The sequence below is a fragment of the Physella acuta genome, unplaced genomic scaffold, assembly GCF_028476545.2.
Source record: "Physella acuta isolate Inbredline_101_S28 unplaced genomic scaffold, ASM2847654v3 ptg001480l, whole genome shotgun sequence".
Lineage (NCBI taxonomy): Eukaryota > Metazoa > Mollusca > Gastropoda > Physidae > Physella > Physella acuta.
This window is the reverse complement of record NW_026732995.1, coordinates 444,467-468,214: the sequence shown is the minus strand read 5'-3', so window position 1 is coordinate 468,214 and position 23,748 is coordinate 444,467. Positions and strand designations below refer to the sequence as shown.

General features: G+C 39.1%; 1 protein-coding gene across 6 annotated transcripts in view; it reads right to left on the bottom strand.

The window, feature by feature from the left end:
• Nucleotides 1–435: 435 nt before the first annotated feature.
• LOC131928250 (KICSTOR complex protein SZT2) overlaps nucleotides 436–23,748 on the bottom strand; it is an 89,765-nt gene continuing 66,452 nt past the window's right edge. For 3 of the 6 annotated variants that reach the window (XM_059284212.1, XM_059284213.1, XM_059284215.1), the window contains exons 52-71: nucleotides 23,468–23,669; nucleotides 21,349–21,545; nucleotides 20,705–20,855; nucleotides 19,017–19,156; nucleotides 18,741–18,911; nucleotides 18,003–18,276; nucleotides 12,295–12,420; nucleotides 11,992–12,074; nucleotides 11,141–11,368; nucleotides 10,306–10,341; nucleotides 8,468–8,700; nucleotides 7,126–7,315; nucleotides 6,178–6,397; nucleotides 5,020–5,117; nucleotides 4,403–4,658; nucleotides 3,946–4,111; nucleotides 3,720–3,858; nucleotides 3,356–3,556; nucleotides 2,544–2,612; nucleotides 436–2,361 (exon numbers count right to left, since the gene is read on the bottom strand). In XM_059284212.1, coding sequence (XP_059140195.1) covers nucleotides 2,212–2,361; nucleotides 2,544–2,612; nucleotides 3,356–3,556; nucleotides 3,720–3,858; nucleotides 3,946–4,111; nucleotides 4,403–4,658; nucleotides 5,020–5,117; nucleotides 6,178–6,397; nucleotides 7,126–7,315; nucleotides 8,468–8,700; nucleotides 10,306–10,341; nucleotides 11,141–11,368; nucleotides 11,992–12,074; nucleotides 12,295–12,420; nucleotides 18,003–18,276; nucleotides 18,741–18,911; nucleotides 19,017–19,156; nucleotides 20,705–20,855; nucleotides 21,349–21,545; nucleotides 23,468–23,669 — 3,330 coding nt within the window. In that variant the 3' untranslated portion in view covers nucleotides 436–2,211. The remainder of the gene's footprint in view (nucleotides 2,362–2,543; nucleotides 2,613–3,355; nucleotides 3,557–3,719; nucleotides 3,859–3,945; nucleotides 4,112–4,402; nucleotides 4,659–5,019; nucleotides 5,118–6,177; nucleotides 6,398–7,125; nucleotides 7,316–8,467; nucleotides 8,701–10,305; nucleotides 10,342–11,140; nucleotides 11,369–11,991; nucleotides 12,075–12,294; nucleotides 12,421–18,002; nucleotides 18,277–18,740; nucleotides 18,912–19,016; nucleotides 19,157–20,704; nucleotides 20,856–21,348; nucleotides 21,546–23,467; nucleotides 23,670–23,748) is intronic. The other 3 variants (XM_059284214.1, XM_059284216.1, XM_059284217.1) reach the window with 3 other exon arrangements.

Below are 23,748 nucleotides of genomic sequence, written 5' to 3'. Positions count from 1 at the left end.
TTCTGATTGGAAAAAAAACTTTACTCCGTTTAAAATGAAAGGAGAGACAGCATGACTTTGTGAGGCAACCTAAAGTAATCTGTTTAAAAAAATTCCGCTGGGTGTAACGAAACAAGATGTAATGAGATTTGAGTAAACTTAAGTTAAAGCTGATAAAATCTATTTACGTTAAGTGGGGGAGGGGTGGCAAAGGGGTTTGTGGCACAAAGGACAGCACAAAATAGAATAGACATCTTAGGCAGAAAACTGGGACAGCTTTAGTCATTTACAAATATTTATTTATACACGTTAATAAAACAAAGTCAAGTAACAACTAGTAACACAAAATAGACATCTTAGATTACTGGAGCAAATTTGGACTAGTCAGACTGAACAAACTAAACAACACAGTCGGTTTAACACACAAACTGAAACATAAACATAAGAAAAAATATATTCAATTTTAAAGAAGTTTATTCATGATAATGCACTAAAGGCAATCAAATTTGAAGTTTGTTTTATCCGCTCAACAATCAAGAAAAATCCATTGTTCTGCCATTTATCAATCATCAGTGAGCTATGAACACACAACCAGCTATACAAAAGCCAACCACATATCAACAACTTGAGCCATCCATATGTACACACTTTTATCATACAACAGTAGTCATACTGAAACTTTTCAAATCTGGTTATAAATTATATGCATCTTCATTCACAGATGTATAAAGAAAAAATATGTATGTACTAATACAAAAATATAAACATAATTTGCCAGAGGTAAATATTTTTTTAAGTCTTGGCAATTTACTGGCCTGCTAGCAGCAATTCTGTGTATAAGTTTATGAAATCTTAAAGAAAAATTTTTTAGTTACAAAACAAAATATTTTCAAATTAAAAAAAAAAGAATAGCTAAGAAAAAAACTCAACACAAGTGATGTTAGATGAATGTAGGGGAATGTGTTATTCTTTTCATTCATAAAACCAAATCTGGGACATGTGAAAAATTGAGGGTACCCTGTCAGAGGCTCAACTCATACAAACTTATTGCACAAAAGGCTTGTTCTGTTATTTAATGGAACAATCTTGAACAAATTAAAGAAGATATAAAAAAGAACAGCAACTCATGTTACACAAGAACAATAAAATGACAATTTCAAGAAAATCTGTACAAACTTCTTTCATTTCATCACGACAAAAAAATCCATTGATATTTGAGCATTGTAATATATCTAATTTGCTTTAGTACAAAAAAGAATAATTTATGTTTGCATATACAAAGCATAGCTTATACATTGATGCCTATTCCTTTTTTACATTTTCAAAGAAAAATATATTAAGCTTTTGTTTGTGAAAAATTTTAACTGAATTATTGTAGAGGTTAACAAGTTAAAATCACTGCAGCATACAGGTCCACATGTGGCAATTACTGAAGCATACAGGTCCACATGTGGCAATCACTGCAGCATACAGGTCTACATGTGACAATCATTGCAGCATACAGGTCTACATGTGACAATCATTGCAGCATACAGGTCCACATGTGGCAATCACTGCAGCATACAGGTCTACATGTGGCAATCACTGCAGCATACAGGTCCACATGTGGCAATCACTGCAGCATACAGGTCCACATGTGGCAATCACTGCAGCATACAGGTCCACATGTGGCAATCACTGCAGCATACAGGTCTACATGTGGCAATCACTGCAGCATACAGGTCCACATGTGGCAATCACTGCAGCATACAGGTCTACATGTGGCAATCACTGCAGCATACAGGTCCACATGTGGCAATCACTGCAGCATACAGGTCCACATGTGGCAATCACTGCAGCATACAGGTTTAAATGTGGCAATCACTGCAGCATACAGGCCCACATGTGGCAATCACTGCAGCATACAGGTCCACATGTGGCAATCACTGCAGCATACAGGTCCACATGTGGCAATCACTGCAGCATACAGGTCCACATGTGGCAATCACTGCAGCATACAGGTTTAAATGTGGCAATCACTGCAGCATACAGGCCCACATGTGGCAATCACTGCAGCATACAGGTCCACATGTGGCAATCACTGCAGCATACAGGTCCACATGTGGCAATCACTGCAGCATACAGGTCCACATGTGGCAATCATTGCAGCATACAGGTTTAAATGTGGCAATCACTGCAGCATACAGGTCCACATGTGGCAATCACTGCAGCATACAGGTCCACATGTGGCAATCACTGCAGCATACTGGCCCACATGTGGTAACAGCAGACATTGACCAGGTCCTCCACATGGGTCTGTAGACTGTACAGAGGCAGGTTTGGGTAATCAGGCAGGTGTTTCTTGAAGTCCACCAGCTTTTCCTTTGTCACTACGCAAAGTTCCTACCAATGAAACAAAAAATGGCACATGTTCATCTTTTTACAATCCTTTTTTTACAAATAACAAAAGATTTTTAAAAATTCACATATTTTATGAAAGAACCAAAAACTTGCACTTGTTCATCTGTTCATCAAACAACCATTTTGACATAATAAAAAAGTATTATCGAAACAGATTGACCTACCATTTGTTCAGTTGAATCTGTCAAAGCCAGCATAGCAAACATATCCAAATTGTTTGCATTAAAAACAACCTAAAAGTATATAAAGCAATTTCACTTCAATTTATAATTTTTTATACAAAAAGAAATAAGTTAAAGATTTTTGAATAATTAAACAAAGTTAAAACATTTCAAAAATAGTAATAATAATACTTCTTGAAATATTATAACTTTCTACATGGATAATGAAATATGGCATACAAATGTTGAACATAAGATGAAAGAATAAATGTAATGAGTGAATGAATGACTTACAATGTACTGTGTCTTGTGTGTGGGGGTGAGTTACAATATACTGTGTCTTTTGTGTGTGGGTGACTTACAATGTACTGTGTCTTGTGTGTGGGGGTGAGTTACAATATACTGTGTCTTTTGTGTGTGGGTGACTTACAATGTACTGTGTCTTGTGTGTGGGGGTGAGTTACAATATACTGTGTCTTTTGTGTGTGGGTGACTTACAATGTACTGTGTCTTGTGTGTGTGTGTCTTACAATGTACTGTGTCTTGTGTGTGAGTGACTGGGTGACTTACAATGTACTGTGTCTTGTTGTGTGTGGATGACTTACAATGTACTGTGTCTTGTTGTGTGTGGGTGACTTACAATGTACTGTGTCTTGTTGTGACTGAATGACTTACAATGTACTGTGTCTTGTTGTGACTGAATGACTTACAATGTACTGTGTCTTGTTGTGACTGAATGACTTACAATGTACTGTGTCTTGTTGTGACTGAATGACTTACAATGTACTGTGTCTTGTTGTGACTGAATGACTTACAATGTACTGTGTCTTGTTGTTTGGACTAGTAAAACAGCGGTGTGAGCCAGGGTACTTGTTGACAAAAGCTGTGTACAGCCCATGGTACCAGTGGTAGGGCATGTTGAACAGTGGGGTCAGCTGGCTGTCCACCTCATTCAGTGAAATGGTGGCCACACTTTGAAGCAGCTCAAAAAATTCTTCAGAGCTGAACGGAGCACCCTGGGGATATACATGGGTTTTTTTTCATGAAAAAAAATATAGAAATAAATCTAACTTTTTGTCTTAACAGTTTCAATCATGCAAACAATTGACCAGACTGTGTAGCTAGTGCCATCACAAGCTTTAGGCATACAGCTGGATAAAACTGTGCTAAAAAACCTACTGAATCAGTGCTGTCATCAGGATCAGCAGATTTTTTCTTGCTGCTATCTTCAACATGATGAGATGTCAGGAGACGCTGCCACAGATAATCACGACGACATTTCCTTGTTGACAACTCTACCATCTCAAGTATTTTTTCTCTGGAGAAAAAAATGTAAAATTTTCTCTGTAATATTTACAACTTTAGTTATAAAATTGTACAAGAGGGGAAGAACTAGTTGTGTTACCTCCCCTTCTCACTCTGCTTAAAGAGTGTCTGCAACAGTGCCAGTTGTTGCATGTTGGAGTATCCCCTATAGTTGACATGGACCCTCCGCATGCAGATGTGTTGTCTCACAGCTATAGGCTTGCACTGATCATTCTCTGATTCCTTTCTTTCTGTGTTTTCATTCACTTTGAGAAAACAATGCATCAAATACATCTTATATTTCTTAGAGCACTTTTGATACAAAATAAGTCATTGTAAGCAACGTGAATGCTAGATTCTGATTTGCTTTTCAATTATAGATATTCAACATAAATTTTACAGCTTTTCAATTATAGATATTCCATAAAAACATTACAGCAGTTTTAGAAATTATGAAACAAATACTAACAAATATATTTATTGCATTAAAATATGAGCTGTCTGTGTTAGCAGACTTAAAAATAGATCCAAATAAAGCGATGATAAAAACAACTGACCTTTACCACTGCCTCCCACTGTGCCTTTTGTCTCACCAAAATCTTTCTCCAGGGTCTGTAGTGGATAGCAGTCCTGATCTCTGGTCAGCACTGTGAAGTATTTGAGCACCAGTTTCATGGCATCAGCAGTTCCTTCAGGGGTGGCATTGGTCATGATGAGCCCAGCTATGTACTTCTCTGGCTGGTAATCCTCTGTGCTCTGGGTCTGGCTACACAGTTCTAGCAGTTCATGGATCACTAATACAGACTTGCCACGCTGGAACATTTTTTTTATTTAAAAATTAAATGGTTGGGCTATATGACACTTTGAGCTCCCCTTATGTAAAAGTACTAAAGCATTTATCTTGTAAAGGGTCATCCATTTTGATGTAATTAAATCACTGGGCCAATATAAATAAAATGTATGTTTCTAAAATAAATGAGTGATGAAGGAAAAAAGGGGCCATGAACCCGATGTGACTTTATGGTTTATAACAATGATGCAAAGAACTACATAAATAATAAATATATAAGGAGAGGAGATGGTCTAAAAACTTTGAGGTTGTCATTTATGTATGACCCCTAACATACTATTTTCCATCCTCCACTCCTTTAAAATGTAAGAATTGAAGCCTTACTGTTGTAAAAAATTTAGCTGACTCGTTAGTTTTTAACCTGAGCATGTACTCATACAGCATGGTGCCTGGGAACAACAGCTTGGGTAGGATGATGGAATCTGTGGATGGTACAGTTATACAGGTGTGTAGGTGTGACAGCAATACAGGTGTGTAGATGGTACAGAAATACAGGTGTGTTGATGGTACAGCAATACAGGTGTGTAGGTGGTACAGCAATACAGATGTGTAGATGGTACAGCAATACAGGTGTGTTGATGGTACAGCAATACAGGTGTGTAGGTGGTACAGCAATACAGGTGTGTAGATGGTACAGAAATACAGGTGTGTTGATGGTACAGCAATACAGGTGTGTAGATGGTACAGCAATACAGGTGTGTAGATGGTACAGCAATACAGGTGTGTAGATGGTACAGCAATACAGGTGTGTAGGTGGTACAGCAATACAGATGTGTAGATGGTACAGCAATACAGGTGTGTAGGTGGTACAGCAATACAGGTGTGTAGATAGTACAGCAATACAGGTGTGTAGATGGTACAGCAATACAGGTGTGTAGATGGTACAGCAATACAGGTGTGATGATGGTACAGCAATACAGGTGTGTAGGTGGTACAGCAATACAGGTGTGTAGATGGTACAGCAATACAGGTGTGTAGATGGTACAGCAATACAGGTGTGATGATGGTACAGCAATACAGGTGTGTAGGTGGTACAGCAATACAGGTGTGTAGATGGTACAGCAATACAGGTGTGTAGGTGGTACAGCAATACAGGTGTGTAGATGGTACAGCAATACAGGTGTGTTGATGGTACAGGAATACAGGTGTGTAGATGGTACAGCAATACAGGTGTGTAGATGGTACAGCAATACAGGTGTGTAGATGGTACAGCAATACAGGTGTGTAGATGGTACAGCAATACAGGTGTGTTGATGGTACAGCAATACAGGTGTGTAGATGGTACAGCAATACAGGTGTGTAGATGGTACAATACAGGTGTGTTGATGGTACAACAATACAGGTGTGTAGATGGTACAGCAATACAGGTGTGTAGATTGTACAGCTATAAAGGTGTGTAGATGGTACAGCAATACAGGTGTGTTGATGGTACAACAATACAGCAATACAGGTGTGTAAAACATAACAAGAGACAACCATTACCCTGGTGTAAACAGTTTCTTGAGAAGCTGGGAGGGTAAGGGTAGATCTGCTTAAAGTCATTCAGAAAACTTTCAAGGTCAAAGTCCATAGGAAGGAAAGAAACTTTTTGCTCCTTGCTGAGGTAGGTTTGTACACAACGAAGATGAAAATCATGGGCAAAAGAGTGGACATGGATCAGATCTTTGTAGCGGTCACACTCGTCCACAAAGATCAGGTGCATCTAAAATCAGAAGAGAGTTCAAAGTGTTTTATGGTCGTGATTTATCAGCATTTAAACATATGATCATGATTTATCAGCATTTACACATATGATCATGATTTATCAGCATTTAAACGGAAACTACTTTTTCATAAAAATTGAATATTACAGTTATAAACAGAATAAACAATCTTTGAAATTAGTATTATTCAATTATTAAACAAAAGTTAAACCCTTTAAAACTATTGTAAAAAGTCATATTGTAGTTAGTATACATTTTAAAATATTTTTTTAAATGTGAAATATTTTAAAACTATTGTATAAAGCCATATTAAAGTTAGTATTTACTTATAAAAGCATTTTTTTAAATGTGAAATATTTTAACACTATAATATAAAGCTACACTGTAGTTAAATTAATAAAAGTATTAAAGAGAGGTGAAATATTTTAAAAAAACTGTGTAAAGCCACATTATAGTTAGTATTTATTTACAAAAGTATTTTTGTAAAAAAGTATTTTTGTAAAAGGTGAGATATTTTAACACTATATAGTATAATATAAAGTTAAAATGTAGTTATATTTTTTATAAAAGTATTAAAAGAGCGGTAAAATATTTAACATTGTAGTTATTTTTTTAAAGTATTAAAAGACAGGTGAAATATTTTCAAACTATTCTAGAAAGCCACCTTGTAGTTAGTTTGTACTAAGCGTAAAACAAAGGTGGAACACTTGAAAACTATTGTACATACATATTCCTCCTCTACCTGTGGGTTAACATTGACCTTGAACTGAGAGCAACCTATGGCAAACATCTTGACACAGAAGAACTCCTGCCTGAAGCTTAGCTCCATCACTAGAATCCCACCAGTCAGTGTTTTCTGCAGGTTCATTGGTTTTTTATCTGGAGATCCAGCTTGGAAAGACATTGAGGAGCCTTGCCTACAAACAGGTGAAATTTATCATTAGTGGAGCCTTGCCTACAAACATGTGAAATTTATCCTTAGTGGAGCCTTGCCTAGAAACAGGTGAAATTTATCATTAGTGGAGCCTTGCCTACAAACAGGTGAAATTTATCATTAGTGGAGCCTTGCCTACAAACATGTGAAATTTATCCTTAGTGGAGCCTTGCCTAGAAACAGGTGAAATTTATCATTAGTGGAGCCTTGCCTACAAACATGTGAAATTTATCATAAGTGGAGCCTTGCCTACAAACATGTGAAATTTATCCTTAGTGGAGCCTTGCCTACAAACAGGTGAAATTTATAATTAGTGCAGCCTTGCCTACAAACATGTGAAATTTATCATTAGTGGAGCCTTGCCTACAAACATGTGAAATTTATCCTTAGTGGAGCCTTGCCTACAAACATGTGAAATTTATAATTAGTGCAGCCTTGCCTACAAACATGTGAAATTTATCCTTAGTGGAGCCTTGCCTACAAACATGTGAAATTTATAATTAGTGCAGCCTTGCCTACAAACATGTGAAATTTATCATTAGTAGAGCCTTGCCTACAAACATGTGAAATTTATCATTAGTGCAGCCTTGCCTACAAACATGTGAAATTTATCATTAGTAGAGCCTTGCCTACAAACATGTGAAATTTATCATTAGTGGAGCCTTGCCTACAAACATGTGAAATTTATCCTTAGTGGAGCCTTGCCTACAAACATGTGAAATTTATAATTAGTGCAGCCTTGCCTACAAACATGTGAAAATTATCATTAGTGGAACCTTGCCTACAAACATGTGAAATTTATCATAAGTGGAGCCTTGCCTACAAACATGTGAAAATTATTATTAGTGGACCTCTGCCTTGCCTAAAAAAATGTGTATTAACAATTAGTGGCGTTTGCCTGGTCTACTATCTGAGTCTTAAGGATAGTGTAAAAATGTGGTCTTACTATCAGATTCTTTAAAAATAATGAAAATATGATTGCGTTAAATTCTAAAAAAAAGTGAAAATGCTGATTCGCATAAGAAAAAAACAAACTCCGCTATCTTCCTACTACAAAATATAAAATGATTGATGAAGTAAAAAGTTGCCCTCCCTCCAACAACCCCCCCCCCCCCCCCCCATGCAAGTAACTCACATTTTGAGCACAGGCTGCAGCTTGAGTTTGATGAAGCCAAGCTGGTGCAGGTACTGCTTGTATTCCTTCATGAACCTCTTCCTCAGGTCCACGTGCCACTGAGCCTCCTCCTCCTCCACATCAGACCTGCTGCGCCCATGGAAGAGTCTAGCCTCAGAACCCTTCCTGCTCAACTCTTCATTGGGTTTGCCCTTAAAGCTGATGTTGGATGTCCCAGAGCTATGGCGAGATCTCTGATTGGAGCAAAACTTTTTACATTCACCAACATGGAGTCAGATCATTATTGTACAGAAATCATTATGTAACTAACAATTAAATTGAGTACAAAAATGGACAGTGAGATAATTATTAAAATAGCAATTTAATTGGTTATCAAAACTGACAATATTTCTACATCAAATGTTGAGGTCTTACATGCCTGATAAAAAACATCTTAAAGATCAGCTCTCTACCTGACAAGAGACTGACTTCTGTTGAGGGACTGACACCTTGCAAGGGACTGACAACTGATACACTACTGATGAGCTAACACTTAAAGAGTGACTAGCATTAACTGTTTACATATTAAGTGACTTACTATTCAGTTCAAGAATTTAACAACTAATCATATACTAAAGACACCTGCAACCCCAAAGGTAGGCGACAATTAAACTACCAATACCAAACATGGCATCTAAGTACAAAAGTAGTCATGCTGTTGAAGGATTCAGGAGGATAGTGGATATAGTGGATGATTCAGTCAGGAGAGGAAGAATTAGCTATCACCCAAAGCCAACATTCCATGAGGGTGGGGAAAGGTTGAAAAAAAGTTTTGATGAAAATAAAAATTCTTTGATTTATAGTAACATAGGAAGGAACTTGATGGGATTTTTTAAAAAACAAATGGAAAAATAAGTAGCTGAGTGTATACGATGTTACTTTTCTATTTAAATGTAATACTAAGAAAAAACATGCAAATGAGAGCACTGAATAATCTCTCACTTTCTTGAAGACAAAAATTTTATCCTACACAAATATTGGTTCTATTTATTTATCTTTTAATAATGCCATATGATCAAATTTTATTTATCTGGTTTAAACTAACTTGAATGTTTACATACAACTGCTCTGATTCAATGGGTTTTTTATTGACTATTCAAATGATAAATTTGCTATTACAGTAGCCTATCTCTATACAAAACAAAATACATGTGATTAATGGGAATGCTAAAATAATGACAAAATGGCCATGCTGAAATAAGGAAACAATGGCCATGCTGAAATAAGGAAACATTGGCCATGCTGAAATAAGGAAACAATGGCCATGCTGAAATAAGGAAACAATGGCCATGCTGAAATAAGGAAACAATGGCCATGCTGAAATAAGGAAACAATGGCCATGCTGAAATAAGGAAACAATGGCCATGCTGAAATAAGGAAACAATGGCCATGCTGAAATAAGGAAACAATGGCCATGCTGAAATAAGGAAACAATGGCCATGCTGAAATAAGGAAACAATGGCCATGCTGAAATAAGGAAACATTGGCCATGCTGAAATAAGGAAACAATGGCCATGCTGAAATAAGGAAACAATGGCCATGCTGAAATAAGGAAACAATGGCCATGCTGAAATAAGGAAACATTGGCCATGCTGAAATAAGGAAACAATGGCCATGCTGAAATAAGGAAACAATGGCCATGCTGAAATAAGGAAACAATGGCCATGCTGAAATAAGGAAACAATGGCCATGCTGAAATAAGGAAACAATGGCCATGCTGAAATAAGGAAACAATGGCCATGCTGAAACAAGAAAACATTGGCCATGCTGATAGTGTGGCCATGCAGTGTATGACTTACACTGACAGGACTTGGTACAGGCAACAGATTGGGAAACTGATGACATGAAAAATATGACTCAACTTATTCTTCATCAATAAACAACAAACAGCATTGGACAGTTCAGACATCTGTACACAATCAACATGAAGGTATTGTTTAGAGTATTGTTAACAAGGAAAAATAAATTCTACAGACAGATAGGCTAACTTGGTCACCATTGATGATGAACATTGTAGTGAAAAATGGTAAATTGACTCACAGTTTTGTGAGCCTCAGGTAAATTGACTGACAGTTTTGTGAGCCTCAGGTAAATTGACTCACAGTTTTGTGAGCCTCAGGTAAAGTGACTCACAGTTTTGTGAGCCTCAGGTAAATTGACTCACAGTTTTGTGAGCCTCAGGTAAATTGACTCACAGTTTTGTGAGCCTCAGGTAAATTGACTGACAGTTTTGTGAGCCTCAGGTAAACTGACTCACAAGCCTCAGGTAAATTGACTCACAAGCCTCAGGTAAATTGACTCACAAGCCTCAGGTAAACTGACTCACAGTTTTGTCAGCCTCAGGTAAATTGACTCACAAGCTTCAGGTAAATTGACTCACAAGCCTCAGGTAAATTGACTCACAAGCCTCAGGTAAATTGACTCACAGTTTTGTGAGCCTCAGGTAAATTGACTCACAAGCCTCAGGTAAATTGACTCACAAGCCTCAGGTAAATTGACTCACAAGCCTCAGGTAAATTGACTCACAAGCCTCAGGTAAATTGACTCACAGTTTTGTGAGCCTCAGGTAAATTGACTCACACTTTTGTCAGCCTCAGGTAAATTGACTCACGAGCCTCAGGTAAATTGACTTACAGTTTTGTGGGTCCTGTCTGGTGTTGTGGGTGTGCCCCCTGCTATCAGCCCTGCTGTAGCATTTAAAATGTTGTATGTTGAAGCTGGATTGTTGTCCTGCCTGGACTTGTCAGTCTTACATGTTGTCTTCTGTACCACACTCTGGCGCCAGGAGGAGGAAAATATCAGGGGAGTGGCACAGTAATGGAACAGCCGACATGAGCGCTTCAGTTGCATCAAATAGTCTTCCTGTTGGTAAAGTTCAGCAAAAGAATTAGATTCTACAAAAACAATGGTTGTAGAAGCCTGTCTGCAATATAAGATGAAAGGAATGTAAATAATGTTGTTAAGTAATTTACCAAGACATTCCTTAAACCCCATTTCTATGTGGGGTGACATTAAAATATCAGCATGATTCCTAGACACCAAATTTATCATTTTTTGGTTGATCAGAACTCAAGATATTTAAATGTAAACAATGTCAGAACTACTGTTTTCCTATCTTTGTTGTTAGGGTGCTGGATAGTCCACTGTACAGCCCAGTTGTCCTAGGGATAGACAGACTGCTTACACTACCCTAGGGCTGCAGGGTGCCACCCCTCATTTGGTTTAGTCATCAATTATAGTAGCCCAACAGCTAGGGCACTCTTTAAAATCATAATGAATGTAGGCTAATTAATGCTGGAGTAATCAACAACTTCCTACAGTTTCATGGTGATTGGATAAAGGTGTTGTAATGAATAAATACAGACACACATTTTTTTGTATACCAAAAAATATAAACTACAACTCCACCATATATATCAAAACACAAGAAACTGATAAACCTCCACCCCAAAGTGCTTGTGTTACTTGTTAAGTTACATACTCACCATTATAGGTGGGTTTGCTTTATTTTTACCACTCATCTGTAAGAAGCCAAGATACAATGAGTACAACTTGCTGTGATCTTCCTCTAGAGAAATAAAAATTTCTTCTTGTAAAGGTTGAAGGAAAAATATAAACTCAATGGTGGGCATAGCTTAAAACTCAAAGCAAAATGTAAGGGAGTAAAAAATTTACAATTTCATACATAATGGCCAACAACAGGTAGAGGCAGCAAGGGGGGAGGGGGAAAGAGAAGGGAAGACGACAAGGGTAAATAAACCATGAGAAACCTGCTTGCCAAATTTTACCTTCAAAAACTGCTCTCTGTGCCTCAGTCAACTGGTGGCCATGTTGAAAGACAGGATCCTTGATGTTGACCAGCAGGACCTTCTCTTCAGCCAAATCTTTGCGGCTAGCTGACGTCTGCTGTTTGTCTAGTGTCATTACATGAGGAAATGTTGACTCAAACATTGGTTTACTTTGATTACATGAGGAAATGTTGACTCAAACATTAGTTTACTTTGATTACATGAGGAAATGTTGACTCAAACATTGGTTTACTTTGATTACATGAGGAAATGTTGACTCAAACATTGGTTTACTTTGATTACATGAGGAAATGTTGACTCAAACATTGGTTTACTTTGATTACATGAGGAAATGTTGACTCAAACATTGGTTTACTTTGATTACACGAGGAAATGACATGAATATGTTTTTAAACAAAAAATTCAAGAGGGAATAGTAAGGCTATTTATTTAATTTTAATAGAAAACATGGGACTAATAATTGTTGAAAAATGTCTGTTTTAAAAAGGAACAAATAAGAGGTGTCTTCTGAGGCTCAGGTTTTTTATGATTGCATGTTTATTTTTTATGTTAAATTCAAAATTATTATAAAATTATTGCATAGGTTAATGTACTCGAAATTTTGTAAATTCTATTTCATTTATTTAAATTTTGGAAAGTAAAACAAAAATACCCTAAGATAAAGCTAAGTGTTGCCAGTTTACATTTTCTAAAATTAAATTTATCTTGAGACATTAATTAAAAACCATTCAAGGAGATGATTAGAAAGAAGAGAGAAAACACTCAACTTATAGGATGGGTCAAAGCTTGGCAAATATTTGAGGGGTGAGAGGAAACAAATTGAAACAATCAAACAAGTCATATGATAACTACATTCATTTTTTAAAGCTTTTTGTGATGACGCAATGTTGCGTCGAAGCCAGGTAGATAGCAGAAATAGGCTTTAGCGTGTTAGTCAGAGGTAGACCAATGAAAATTCAGAGACTGACCGGTCACGTGGTATGGTCAGCTGACCACTGAGGCGTGGGGCAGTAGAGCGATAGGCCAGAAGGGTTAGGTAGCGGTCAGAGACGGCCGAGAATGTAGATAGTTAGGTAGATCATGATTAGCTAGCGAGGTAGAAGGTGTTAGATTGTAGAATGTAGAGAACAGTTAGTGTTAGGATTGGTCATGGGAGTTAGTAGTATAGTGAACAGTCAGTAGTAGAAGTAAATAGTAAACTTGAACATATATATAATAAAGAACAATTATAGTTGAACTTGAACTGTGTATTATTGGATCCATTCGTTACGCCTTCTTAAAAATCCCCACCCTCACATCTGGTGGAGCTGCGGGGTGAGTAAGGGAAAGAACGTATATCAGCTATTCATGACGGAGTACGACTGGTGTACAGCTTTCTTCAACTCAACACAACAACGGGTTTCTTCAACCGGAACGAGTTTGGATTAACAACACAAGGAAACAGTCTACATGTCCAAAAAGATAAGTACCTTCCAAAATTTTTTTAAACGTTTGGGTTTAGACTCGTGCTGGATATTTGGTACCAGCGATTTTTCTGCCTCTTTCTTATCTGTTTCTTCAACCACACTACCCTTAAAAATGCCTCCATTGTACGAAGTGGGCACTAAAACTGAGCTCAAGTCAGGCCTAGAAGAGTCAGGTAGAATTGATGACTTGTTGCTATACACAAATGTTCAGAATACAGTTAAAATGGAACACAAAACAAGAACTATTGAGGATCCAGATATTCTGGATGAATTGATTATTAGGCTTGGACAATACACGACAACAGAAAATCGAGACTGGTTATTAACTGTTAAAGAATTTGACGTAAAAACTCTAGATGATCCAGATGCTATGGAAGATTTGATCAATAGAATTGTAGATTACAAGGTAACCGGAGATCCAGATTCCTTGTTGACTGAAGAAGAATATGATGCAAAGATAGATGCCGAGTTAGCAGAGAAACAAAGAGAAGCAGAAACATATATTGCCGGAATTAAAGAAGAAACAGAAAGAATTCGTAAAGAAATAGAAAAAATGAGAGAACTTCGCCAAGCCAAACAAGAAATGGTGCAAAGTTTAGATACAAATAAAAACAACCAGATAGCCGAACCAGCATTTTACTATTCCTACGACTCAGATTCAGATGACACGTCCAGTGAAGCAAGCGAAATACCTACTACAAAAAGTGAAACACCACATAGGCCTACACTCCAAAAACGTAATACGGCAAATCACACCATTCAGATTAACTACAGTCAACAAAAACACAAGTACAGTGTCAAATGCTACTATTGTAATAGAACAGGCCACAAACAAATAAATTGCAGAATACGATATTATGATAGACGCCAACAAGATGCACAACGCAACAGACCAAAATATAGACAGATAAATAGAAAAGCTTTTATGTCATCGTTTACAGAAGCCAGTAGAAGAACAGACATATTTACATCAAAAGTCAATAACAGATACGCCACAGCAATTAGGGATACACTATGCTCCACAGTGGCAGTACGTAACACATTCGTACAACACCATCAATACACAGGCAGAACACAACGTGTTCACAGTTCAAGAGGCAGCACATATGTTTGGCCAACAGCCATAGTCACCATAGCCACACCCTCAGCGTGTAAAACAGTTGAAGCAGCTGTTTTCAAAAACGGGCCATACGATATGATATTAGGCAACATTACAGGAGTGAAGCAGTTTAATGTAGAATTTATGAACCACAAGCAACAAATAAACAAGCAGCCCAGTATTCGAGACAACGAAAAAGTAGACACAAAAGTAGACGAGATGCAATTCAAAACGGGCAAGTTGATAGAAAAAGTTAACGAGGTTATTGATGATCATTCTAGAAAGACTACCGAGATTGGTGCAGATGTTCTTAACTTAGGGATGCAGAACGACACAGTCAGTAATAGATTGCTGAGATTAGAGAAATCAGTAAACAATGAATCAGAGGAATATGTAACAAGGAATTTGATAGCAGACAAACAGTACTGTTACTCCTGGTCAGCCTTAAACCAGATGACCCCATCAACACACCTACACAAACACAAGTATAGTAATCATAGACCATGTGAAAGCTCACAACACCTTTGTACACACCGAGCCCCGCCCTATCGGCCCTAGTGTGGTATATTAAGGCCTGGATAGAATTTGACCCGGAACGCCCCCACGAATGTTTTTGAACAACGGACTAAAGTCAAGTCGAGTTTTTTTTTTCTGTTAATCTAAGTCAGAACTGAAGTCAAAGAAGTTATTTGAAGTCAGTCAAGTCAGTCAATGTTGTTAAAGTCGTAGTTGAGGTCATAGTGACGTAGTTGAAGTCATGTTGCAGTCAAAGAAAAGTCTTTGAAGTTATATTAAAGTCGTTGAGGTCATAGTAAAGAAGTGAACTCGTCGAAGTTATAGTGAAGTCTTTGAAGTCAAAGTGATGTCGTTGAAGTTTTTGAAGTCATATTGAAGTTGTTGAAGTCAAAGTGAAGTCTTTGAAGTCATATTGAAGTTGTTGAAGTCAAAGTGAATTATTTGAAGTCATATTGAAGTCGTTGAAGTCAAAGTGAAGTCTTTGAAGTCATATTGAAGTAGTTGAAGTCAAGGAAAAGTCTTTGAAGTCAAAGTGAAGACGTTAAAGTCGTCGAAGTTTAAGTCGGTCAGTGAAGTCTTTTAAGTTGAATTGAAGTGAAGTCGTCGAGGTCAAGTTAGTCTTCAAAGTGAAGTTAGTCGTCAAGTTGAAGTAATTGAAGTCGTCGAAGTGAAATAAGTCAAGTTACTGAAGTCAGTCGAGTTACTGAAGTCAAAGTGAAATAAGTCAAGTTACTGAAGTCAAAAGTGAAGTCAGTCATTAAGTCAAGCCAGCCAGTTTTTTTGTCAGAAGTCAGTTAGTGAGAGCTGCTCCACTATATGATCACGTGTTGAAATGGCACGATACACACTCACATGTCTATTCTTTTTGTGAAGCTATTTCTATGCTCTAGTAGTGTTTACGTCTATTGAGTTTATTAGGCTTTACAGATTGCTGTTAGATTAGAGTGTACTGATTTTTTTATTTGGTTATTTTTGTAATGTTATACTTGTAATGTATTTTTTAATGTTTGTTATACCGCCAGACAAATGTTCAGCACGTATAAATTTGGGATTGAGGTTTTTTTTTTTTAATGGAAGGTACCTCTGTCTGAATACTTGTCTGCGCGGGCACTAAGATAGTCACGTAAAGCCATTGCTTATAGTCTCGTAATACAATTTCAGACCCACCAGCGTTATACAGAATGAGACGAGATGAAGCAGACACTTCAAAGAATGCCGCCACCTGATTACGTTGAATTACCTGGACAGCGAACAGCCCTGCTGAACAGAGAATTGCCCTGGTCAAGACAGCGGACGCATCGCCACCGCTTCGCCCCCGCACTGGAGTTGAATAACAGACCGCCAGCTACGTACACCTACGTCGGCACATACAAAGGGTAGAAGACCCATCGTCCAAGTTCCCAGCGTCGGAAAGTTACGTCATTGTTCGTCACCGCATCAGACAGCTCCAGTTCATCGTATAACCACTCTACGTGGACGTCTCAACCAGCGTTGAGATGAGATTGTTGCGTCATCACATTGACCAACGAAAGTTACGCCTACACCCGCCTCACGGGAATGTACATCAAAACTCGCCACAACCCACCCACCACAGAGGAACGCCAACAATTACATAACACTTACACATACACTTACACTGCTCGCAGAGCCCGTTCAACCAGTTACACATTCTACTAAGATTAGCTCAAGGCCAGTACACGACAACCTAACCAGAACTGAGTTACACATGATTAGATTCAATCAAACCATAACATAGACATACATTATCAAGCAGAGACACCACAGACGTCAGGATACTTACACAAAAACTAGAACAATGACATTTTTTTTTCAGGAACACAGACACAAGATTTTGTGTTTTTGTAAACTGTGCTGTCCCATTTTGTATTTGATTTATATGATTGATGTTAGGGATAGAATAGAGTAGTAAGACAGATAGTTGTTGATGTATTAGATTAGTAGCAGACGCTGAAAAATATAATTTGTCAGCTACAGAAAGGGAGGGAGATATGTGATGACGCAATGTTGCGTCGAAGCCAGGTAGATAGCAGAAATAGGCTTTAGCGTGTTAGTCAGAGGTAGACCAATGAAAATTCAGAGACTGACCGGTCACGTGGTATGGTCAGCTGACCACTGAGGCGTGGGGCAGTAGAGCGATAGGCCAGAAGGGTTAGGTAGCGGTCAGAGACGGCCGAGAATGTAGATAGTTAGGTAGATCATGATTAGCTAGCGAGGTAGAAGGTGTTAGATTGTAGAATGTAGAGAACAGTTAGTGTTAGGATTGGTCATGGGAGTTAGTAGTATAGTGAACAGTCAGTAGTAGAAGTAAATAGTAAACTTGAACATATATATAATAAAGAACAATTATAGTTGAACTTGAACTGTGTATTATTGGATCCATTCGTTACGCCTTCTTAAAAATCCCCACCCTCACACTTTTCTTATTCCAAAGTTCCATATCTTTCAGCAACAAAACAAGTTTAAGCAATGGATTTCTTTTGTTACCACTACAGCAAACTCAAGTAACAAACTGTGGTGTGCTAACACTTGAAGCCACATAAGAGGTAAGGGAGAACCATATGACACCAGCACAGGGTTTGACCCACCTTGTCTAGACTGAGCTCTAAGCTCCTGTGTTGGTATCCCATGGCGACTGACTGGGTCTAGTGTCAGTCTAACCGTTATCTTATTCAGGTGCTTGGGTGGCACAATCATCTTGTAGGTCTGGTCAAACGGTATGATTCTCTTGATTGGACGGTGGCCTGACTTTTCTCTTTCCTTCACTGACATACTGCTATTCCTCCTCTGAAAGTCCCGCGGGGTGTGGTTACGTATTAAACTTTCCACTTCTCCAGGGGACTGAGTGAATGGATTCTGAGTCTGGGATAAGAGAAATTCTCTCAATCAATGGATTCTGATAGATGGATGGGGCGATTAATCTAAGTGTATAGATCCAGATAATTAACTGAGTGAATTGATTCATAGTTAGGCAGGAGAGAATTCATTAGCATGAATAAAGTTTTAGGAGAGGAATGAGAATTCATCTTTGTGAATTAAGTTTTAGGAGTGGATTGAGAGGTTATCTGAATGAGTGTATTCTTAGACTGGAAAGAAATTTTTTTTTTTCCAATAACTTAAGTTTGTCGGTATATTTGAAAAAAAAATGGATTGTTTGCACTTTTTTATAATTCTTTAAAAATAAAATTATTTCAAGTGAATGTTGTAAATAATGAAGTCATAACGTGATAAAAAATGTTAAAATATAAATTTGAAAGGTCATATTATAAATACAGAATTATATTGTGAAGAAAGTGTTTAGAAAGGAAGCAAATGGATGGACTCACTGTTGCATATTGTAGCTCAGTAAACTGGAAGTGATGAAACAAACCCATTTTCTGGGCCAAGATGCTGTTCAGCACAAAGGAACGCGCGTTGTTCCACTCTATTAGCCTTTTGGTTGTTTTTTCTATGGAGAACTGCTGCTCATTGGACCAGTTGTACAATAATAGAGACAGCTGAAATATATTGTGTTAGTTAAACAAAAAATATTTGGATAATGTTTGTTTACATCTGATGAATCAAGTCTTGGTTGAGCCATGCTCACATAATTTGTCCTTTACCTCTTTTTTCTCACACGTAATGATAATCAGCCTCTGCCTGGGTACAAAGTCCTTCTCAGCAGACTTCAGGTTGCCTGGCTCACTGACCTTACTGTCTGTGTCTGGCATCTGGAGCTGGAACTTCTGGTTCATTCTGTAGCCTGAAACAGTAGGGTGACCTTAGGTCAATACAAGATGGGACACACATTGTACAGCTCACTGAAACAAGTTCTATGGCTGTTGTCAGCATATGTGGGGGTGGTGGTGTGGCCAACATATGTGTGGGTGGTATGTGGCCAACATATCTGTGGGTGGTGGTGTGGCCAGCATATGTGTGGGTGGTGGTGTGGTCAGCATATGTGTGGGTGGTGGTGTGGCCAGCATATGTGTGGGTGGTGGTGTGGGCAGCATATGTGTGGGTGGTGGTGTGGTCAGCATATGTGTGGGTGGTGGTGTGGGCCACATATGTGGGGGTGATGGTGTGGCCAACATATGTGTGGGTGGTGGTGTGGGCAGCATATGTGTGGGTGGTGGTGTGGCCAGTGTATGTGTGGGTGGTGGTGTGGGCAGCATATGTGTGGGTGGTGGTGTGGCCAACATATGTGTGGGTGGTGGTGTGTCCAGCATATGTGTGGCTGTAGGTGTGGCCAGCATATGGTGGTGGTGTGGGCAGTATATGAACAGGTGGTGGTGGTGTGGCCAGTGTATGTGTGGGTGGTGGTGTGGGCAGCATATGTGTGGGTGGTGGTGTGGCCAACATATGTGTGGGTGGTGGTGTGTCCAGCATATGTGTGGCTGTAGGTGTGGCCAGCATATGGTGGTGGTGTGGGCAGTATATGAACAGGTGGTGGTGGTGTGTCCAGCATATGTGTGGGTGGTGGTGTGTCCAGCATATGTGTGGGTGGTGGTGTGGCCAACATATGTGTGGGTGGTGGTGTGGCCAACATATGTGTGGGTGGTGGTGTGGCCAACATATGTGTGGGTGGTGGTGTGTCCAGCATATGTGTGGGTGGTGGTGTGGCCAACATATGTGTGGGTGGTGGTGTGGCCAGTGTATGTGTGGGTGGTGGTGTGGGCAGCATATGTGTGGGTGGTGGTGTGGCCAACATATGTGTGGGTGGTGGTGTGTCCAGCATATGTGTGGCTGTAGGTGTGGCCAGCATATGGTGGTGGTGTGGGCAGTATATGAACAGGTGGTGGTGGTGTGGGCAGCATTGTGAGGGTGGTGGTGTGGCCAGTGTATGTGTGGGTGGTGGTGTGGGCAGCATATGTGTGGGTGGTGGTGTGGGCAGTATATAAACAGGTGGCAGTGTGGGCAGCATATATGCAGGTGGTGGTGTGAGCAGTATATGTGCAGCATATATGCGGGTAGTGGTGTGAGCAGTATATGTGCAGCATATATGCGGGTGGTGGTGTGGGCAGTATATGTGCAGCATATATGCGGGTGGTGGTGTGGGCAGTATATGTGCAGCATATATGCGGGTGGTGGTGTGGGCAGTATATGTGCAGCATATATGCGGGTGGTGGTGTGAGCAGTATATGTGCAGCATATATGTGGGTGGTGGTGTGGGCAGTATATAAACAGGTGGTGCTGTGGGCAGGACATTATGCTTATATTTGCTTTTTGGAGTCTCAAGATTTAATCAGAGTAAAAACACTACTGAAAAACCTCTATGGATGTGTACAATTGACAACAAAAAAAAATAAACCTTTTAATGCTGAGCTGGAAATGTTGGGAATCATATCCTGATGTTCCAGAACTGTGTCATGCCATTGGTCCATGCTTCGACCAATGGCTATCAGATTAACTTTACCACCATTGGCAGCCAAACTTTCCAGAACCCTGTTCATGTGGATATCCTGTAGGTGACAATACAGAATTTAAAAATTTAGATTGATATTATAGGCACCATTCAATTAGTATTTTTTTAAACTCATATTGCTAACTTGGTGACAATTCACATTAAAAAACATGATTCTATAAATGTTGACTCTTAAAACAGCTCTAAACCTAATACAATATTTTATATAGAGCATACAGTTCTAGCCTACATACATTACTGGATTTTACATAGAAGAAACAATTGTTTCACATATATATAGTTACCAGCAGCAGTGCCAAAATAAACAGATAATTTTAATAAAAATTATTTATTCTACAAGATTTTTATATTTAAAAGATGTTTGAAAGCCAATATATCAGAGTCAACTAAGATTATTTTTTAAGCTGTCCCAGAGCTAGTTATCCATATATCACACCAACAACACAGCCATAGACAATACAATTAATGTTGTCAGATATTTAACTTGAGTGACTTTAGCAACACAGAACAAACAGTTGACTGCGACTCACCCTTGGTGTCACTTTACATGGTGTGAAAAGAACACCATAAGGTGGCTGGGATGGTGTGCTGGTCTGGATGACCTTGAAAATCTTGAGGCTGGTGTCACTTGCTATAGAGGGAATGGACTGGTTCAGTTCTTTCATGACAAAGTCTATGGAGTACTTGGCCTGGAACTTTAACTTGCTGCTGTATACAGATGGGACACCTGCAACATCAGCTCACATTTCTTAAGTTGGTATGACACGTGACATTGGGGTAACAAGTTTACCTAAGCTACCACACAAGACATTGGGGTAACAAGTTTACCTAAGCTACCATGCATGACATTGGGATGACAAGTTTACCTCTACTATGACACCTGACATTGGGGTAACAAGTTTACCTAAGCTACCACACAAGACATTGGGGTAACAAGTTTACCTAAGCTACCACACAAGACATTGGGGTAACAAGTTTACCTAAGCTACCACACCTGACATTGGGGTAACAAGTTTACCTAAGCTACCACGCATGACATTGGGATGACAAGTTTACCTCTACTATGACACCTGACATTGGGGTAACATGTTTACCTAAGCTACCACACCTGACAATGGGGTAACAAGTTTACCTATCTACCACACAAGACATTGGGGTAACAAGTTTACCTAAGCTACCACACCTGACAATGGGGTAACAAGTTTACCTATCTACCACACAAGACATTGGGGTAACAAGTTTACCTAAGCTACCACACCTGACATTGGGGTAACAAGTTTACCTAAGCTACCACACAAGACATTGGGGTAACAAGTTTACCTAAGCTACCATACAAGACATTGGGGTAACAAGTTTACCTAAGCTACCAAACAAGACATTGGGGTAACAAGTTTACCTAAGCTACCACGCATGACATTGGGGTAACAAGTTTACCTAAGCTACCACACCTGACATTGGGGTAACAAGTTTACCTAAGCTACCACACAAGACATTGGGGTAACAAGTTTACCTAAGCTACCACGCATGACATTGGGGTAACAAGTTTACCTAAGCTACCACACCTGACATTGGGGTAACAGAAGTTTACCTAAGCTACCACACAAGACATTGGGGTAACAAGTTTACCTAAGCTACCACACAAGACATTGGGGTAACAAGTTTACCTAAGCTACCACACATGACATTGGGGTAACAAGTTTACCTAAGCTACCATATAAGACATTGGGGTAACAAGTTTACCTAAGCTACCACGCATGACATTGGGATGACAAGTTTACCTCTACTATGACACCTGACATTGGGGTAACATGTTTACCTAAGCTACCACACAAGACATTGGGGTAACAAGTTTACCTAAGCTACCACACAAGACATTGGGGTAACAAGTTTACCTAAGCTACCATGCATGACATTGGGATGACAAGTTTACCTCTACTATGACACCTGACATTGGGGTAACATGTTTACCTATGCTACCACACCTGACATTGGGGTAACATGTTTACCTAAGCTACCACACAAGACATTGAGGTAACAAGTTTACCTAAGCTACCACACAAGACATTGGGGTAACAAGTTTACCTAAGCTACCACACAAGACATTGGGGTAACAAGTTTACCTAAGCTACCACACCTGACATTGGGGTAACAAGTTTACCTAAGCTACCACACAAGACATTGGGGTAACAAGTTTACCTAAGCTACCACACAAGACATTGGGGTAACAAGTTTACCTAAGCTACCACACAAGACATTGGGGTAACAAGTTTACCTAAGCTACCAAACAAGACATTGGGGTAACAAGTTTACCTAAGCTACCACACAAGACATTGGGGTAACAAGTTTACCTAAGCTACCACACAAGACATTGGGGTAACAAGTTTACCTAAGTTACCACACAAGACATTGGGGTAAGTTTACCTAAGCTACCACACAAGACATTGGGGTAACAAGTTTACCTAAGCTACCACACAAGACATTGGGGTAACAAGTTAACCTAAGTTACCACACAAGACATTGGGGTAACAAGTTTACCTAAGTTACCACACAAGACATTGGGGTAACAAGTTTACCTAAGCTACCACACAAGACATTGGGGTAACAAGTTTACCTAAGCTACCACACAAGACATTGGGGTAACAAGTTTACCTATACTATGACAAAACTCCATCCAAGGTTTGATGAGAGAGCAGAAGACGGGGTGAAGGTTCCCTTTCTCCCCACTCTCATACTTGGCCACAGGGGGTCTCATATCTGGCAGATCCTTGCCCCTGGCAGCTTGTGCAGCCCCTGGTGTCCGGGGGAGGGGGGACTGGTCAGTTGTTGCAGGAACTGTGTTGAAGTCCAGGCACTAAACCAATACAAAAATCAGAGGTAAGCTGCTTTAAGTCAACTTTCTGGCACTTGACATAAAACCTGGTCAGTCAGCA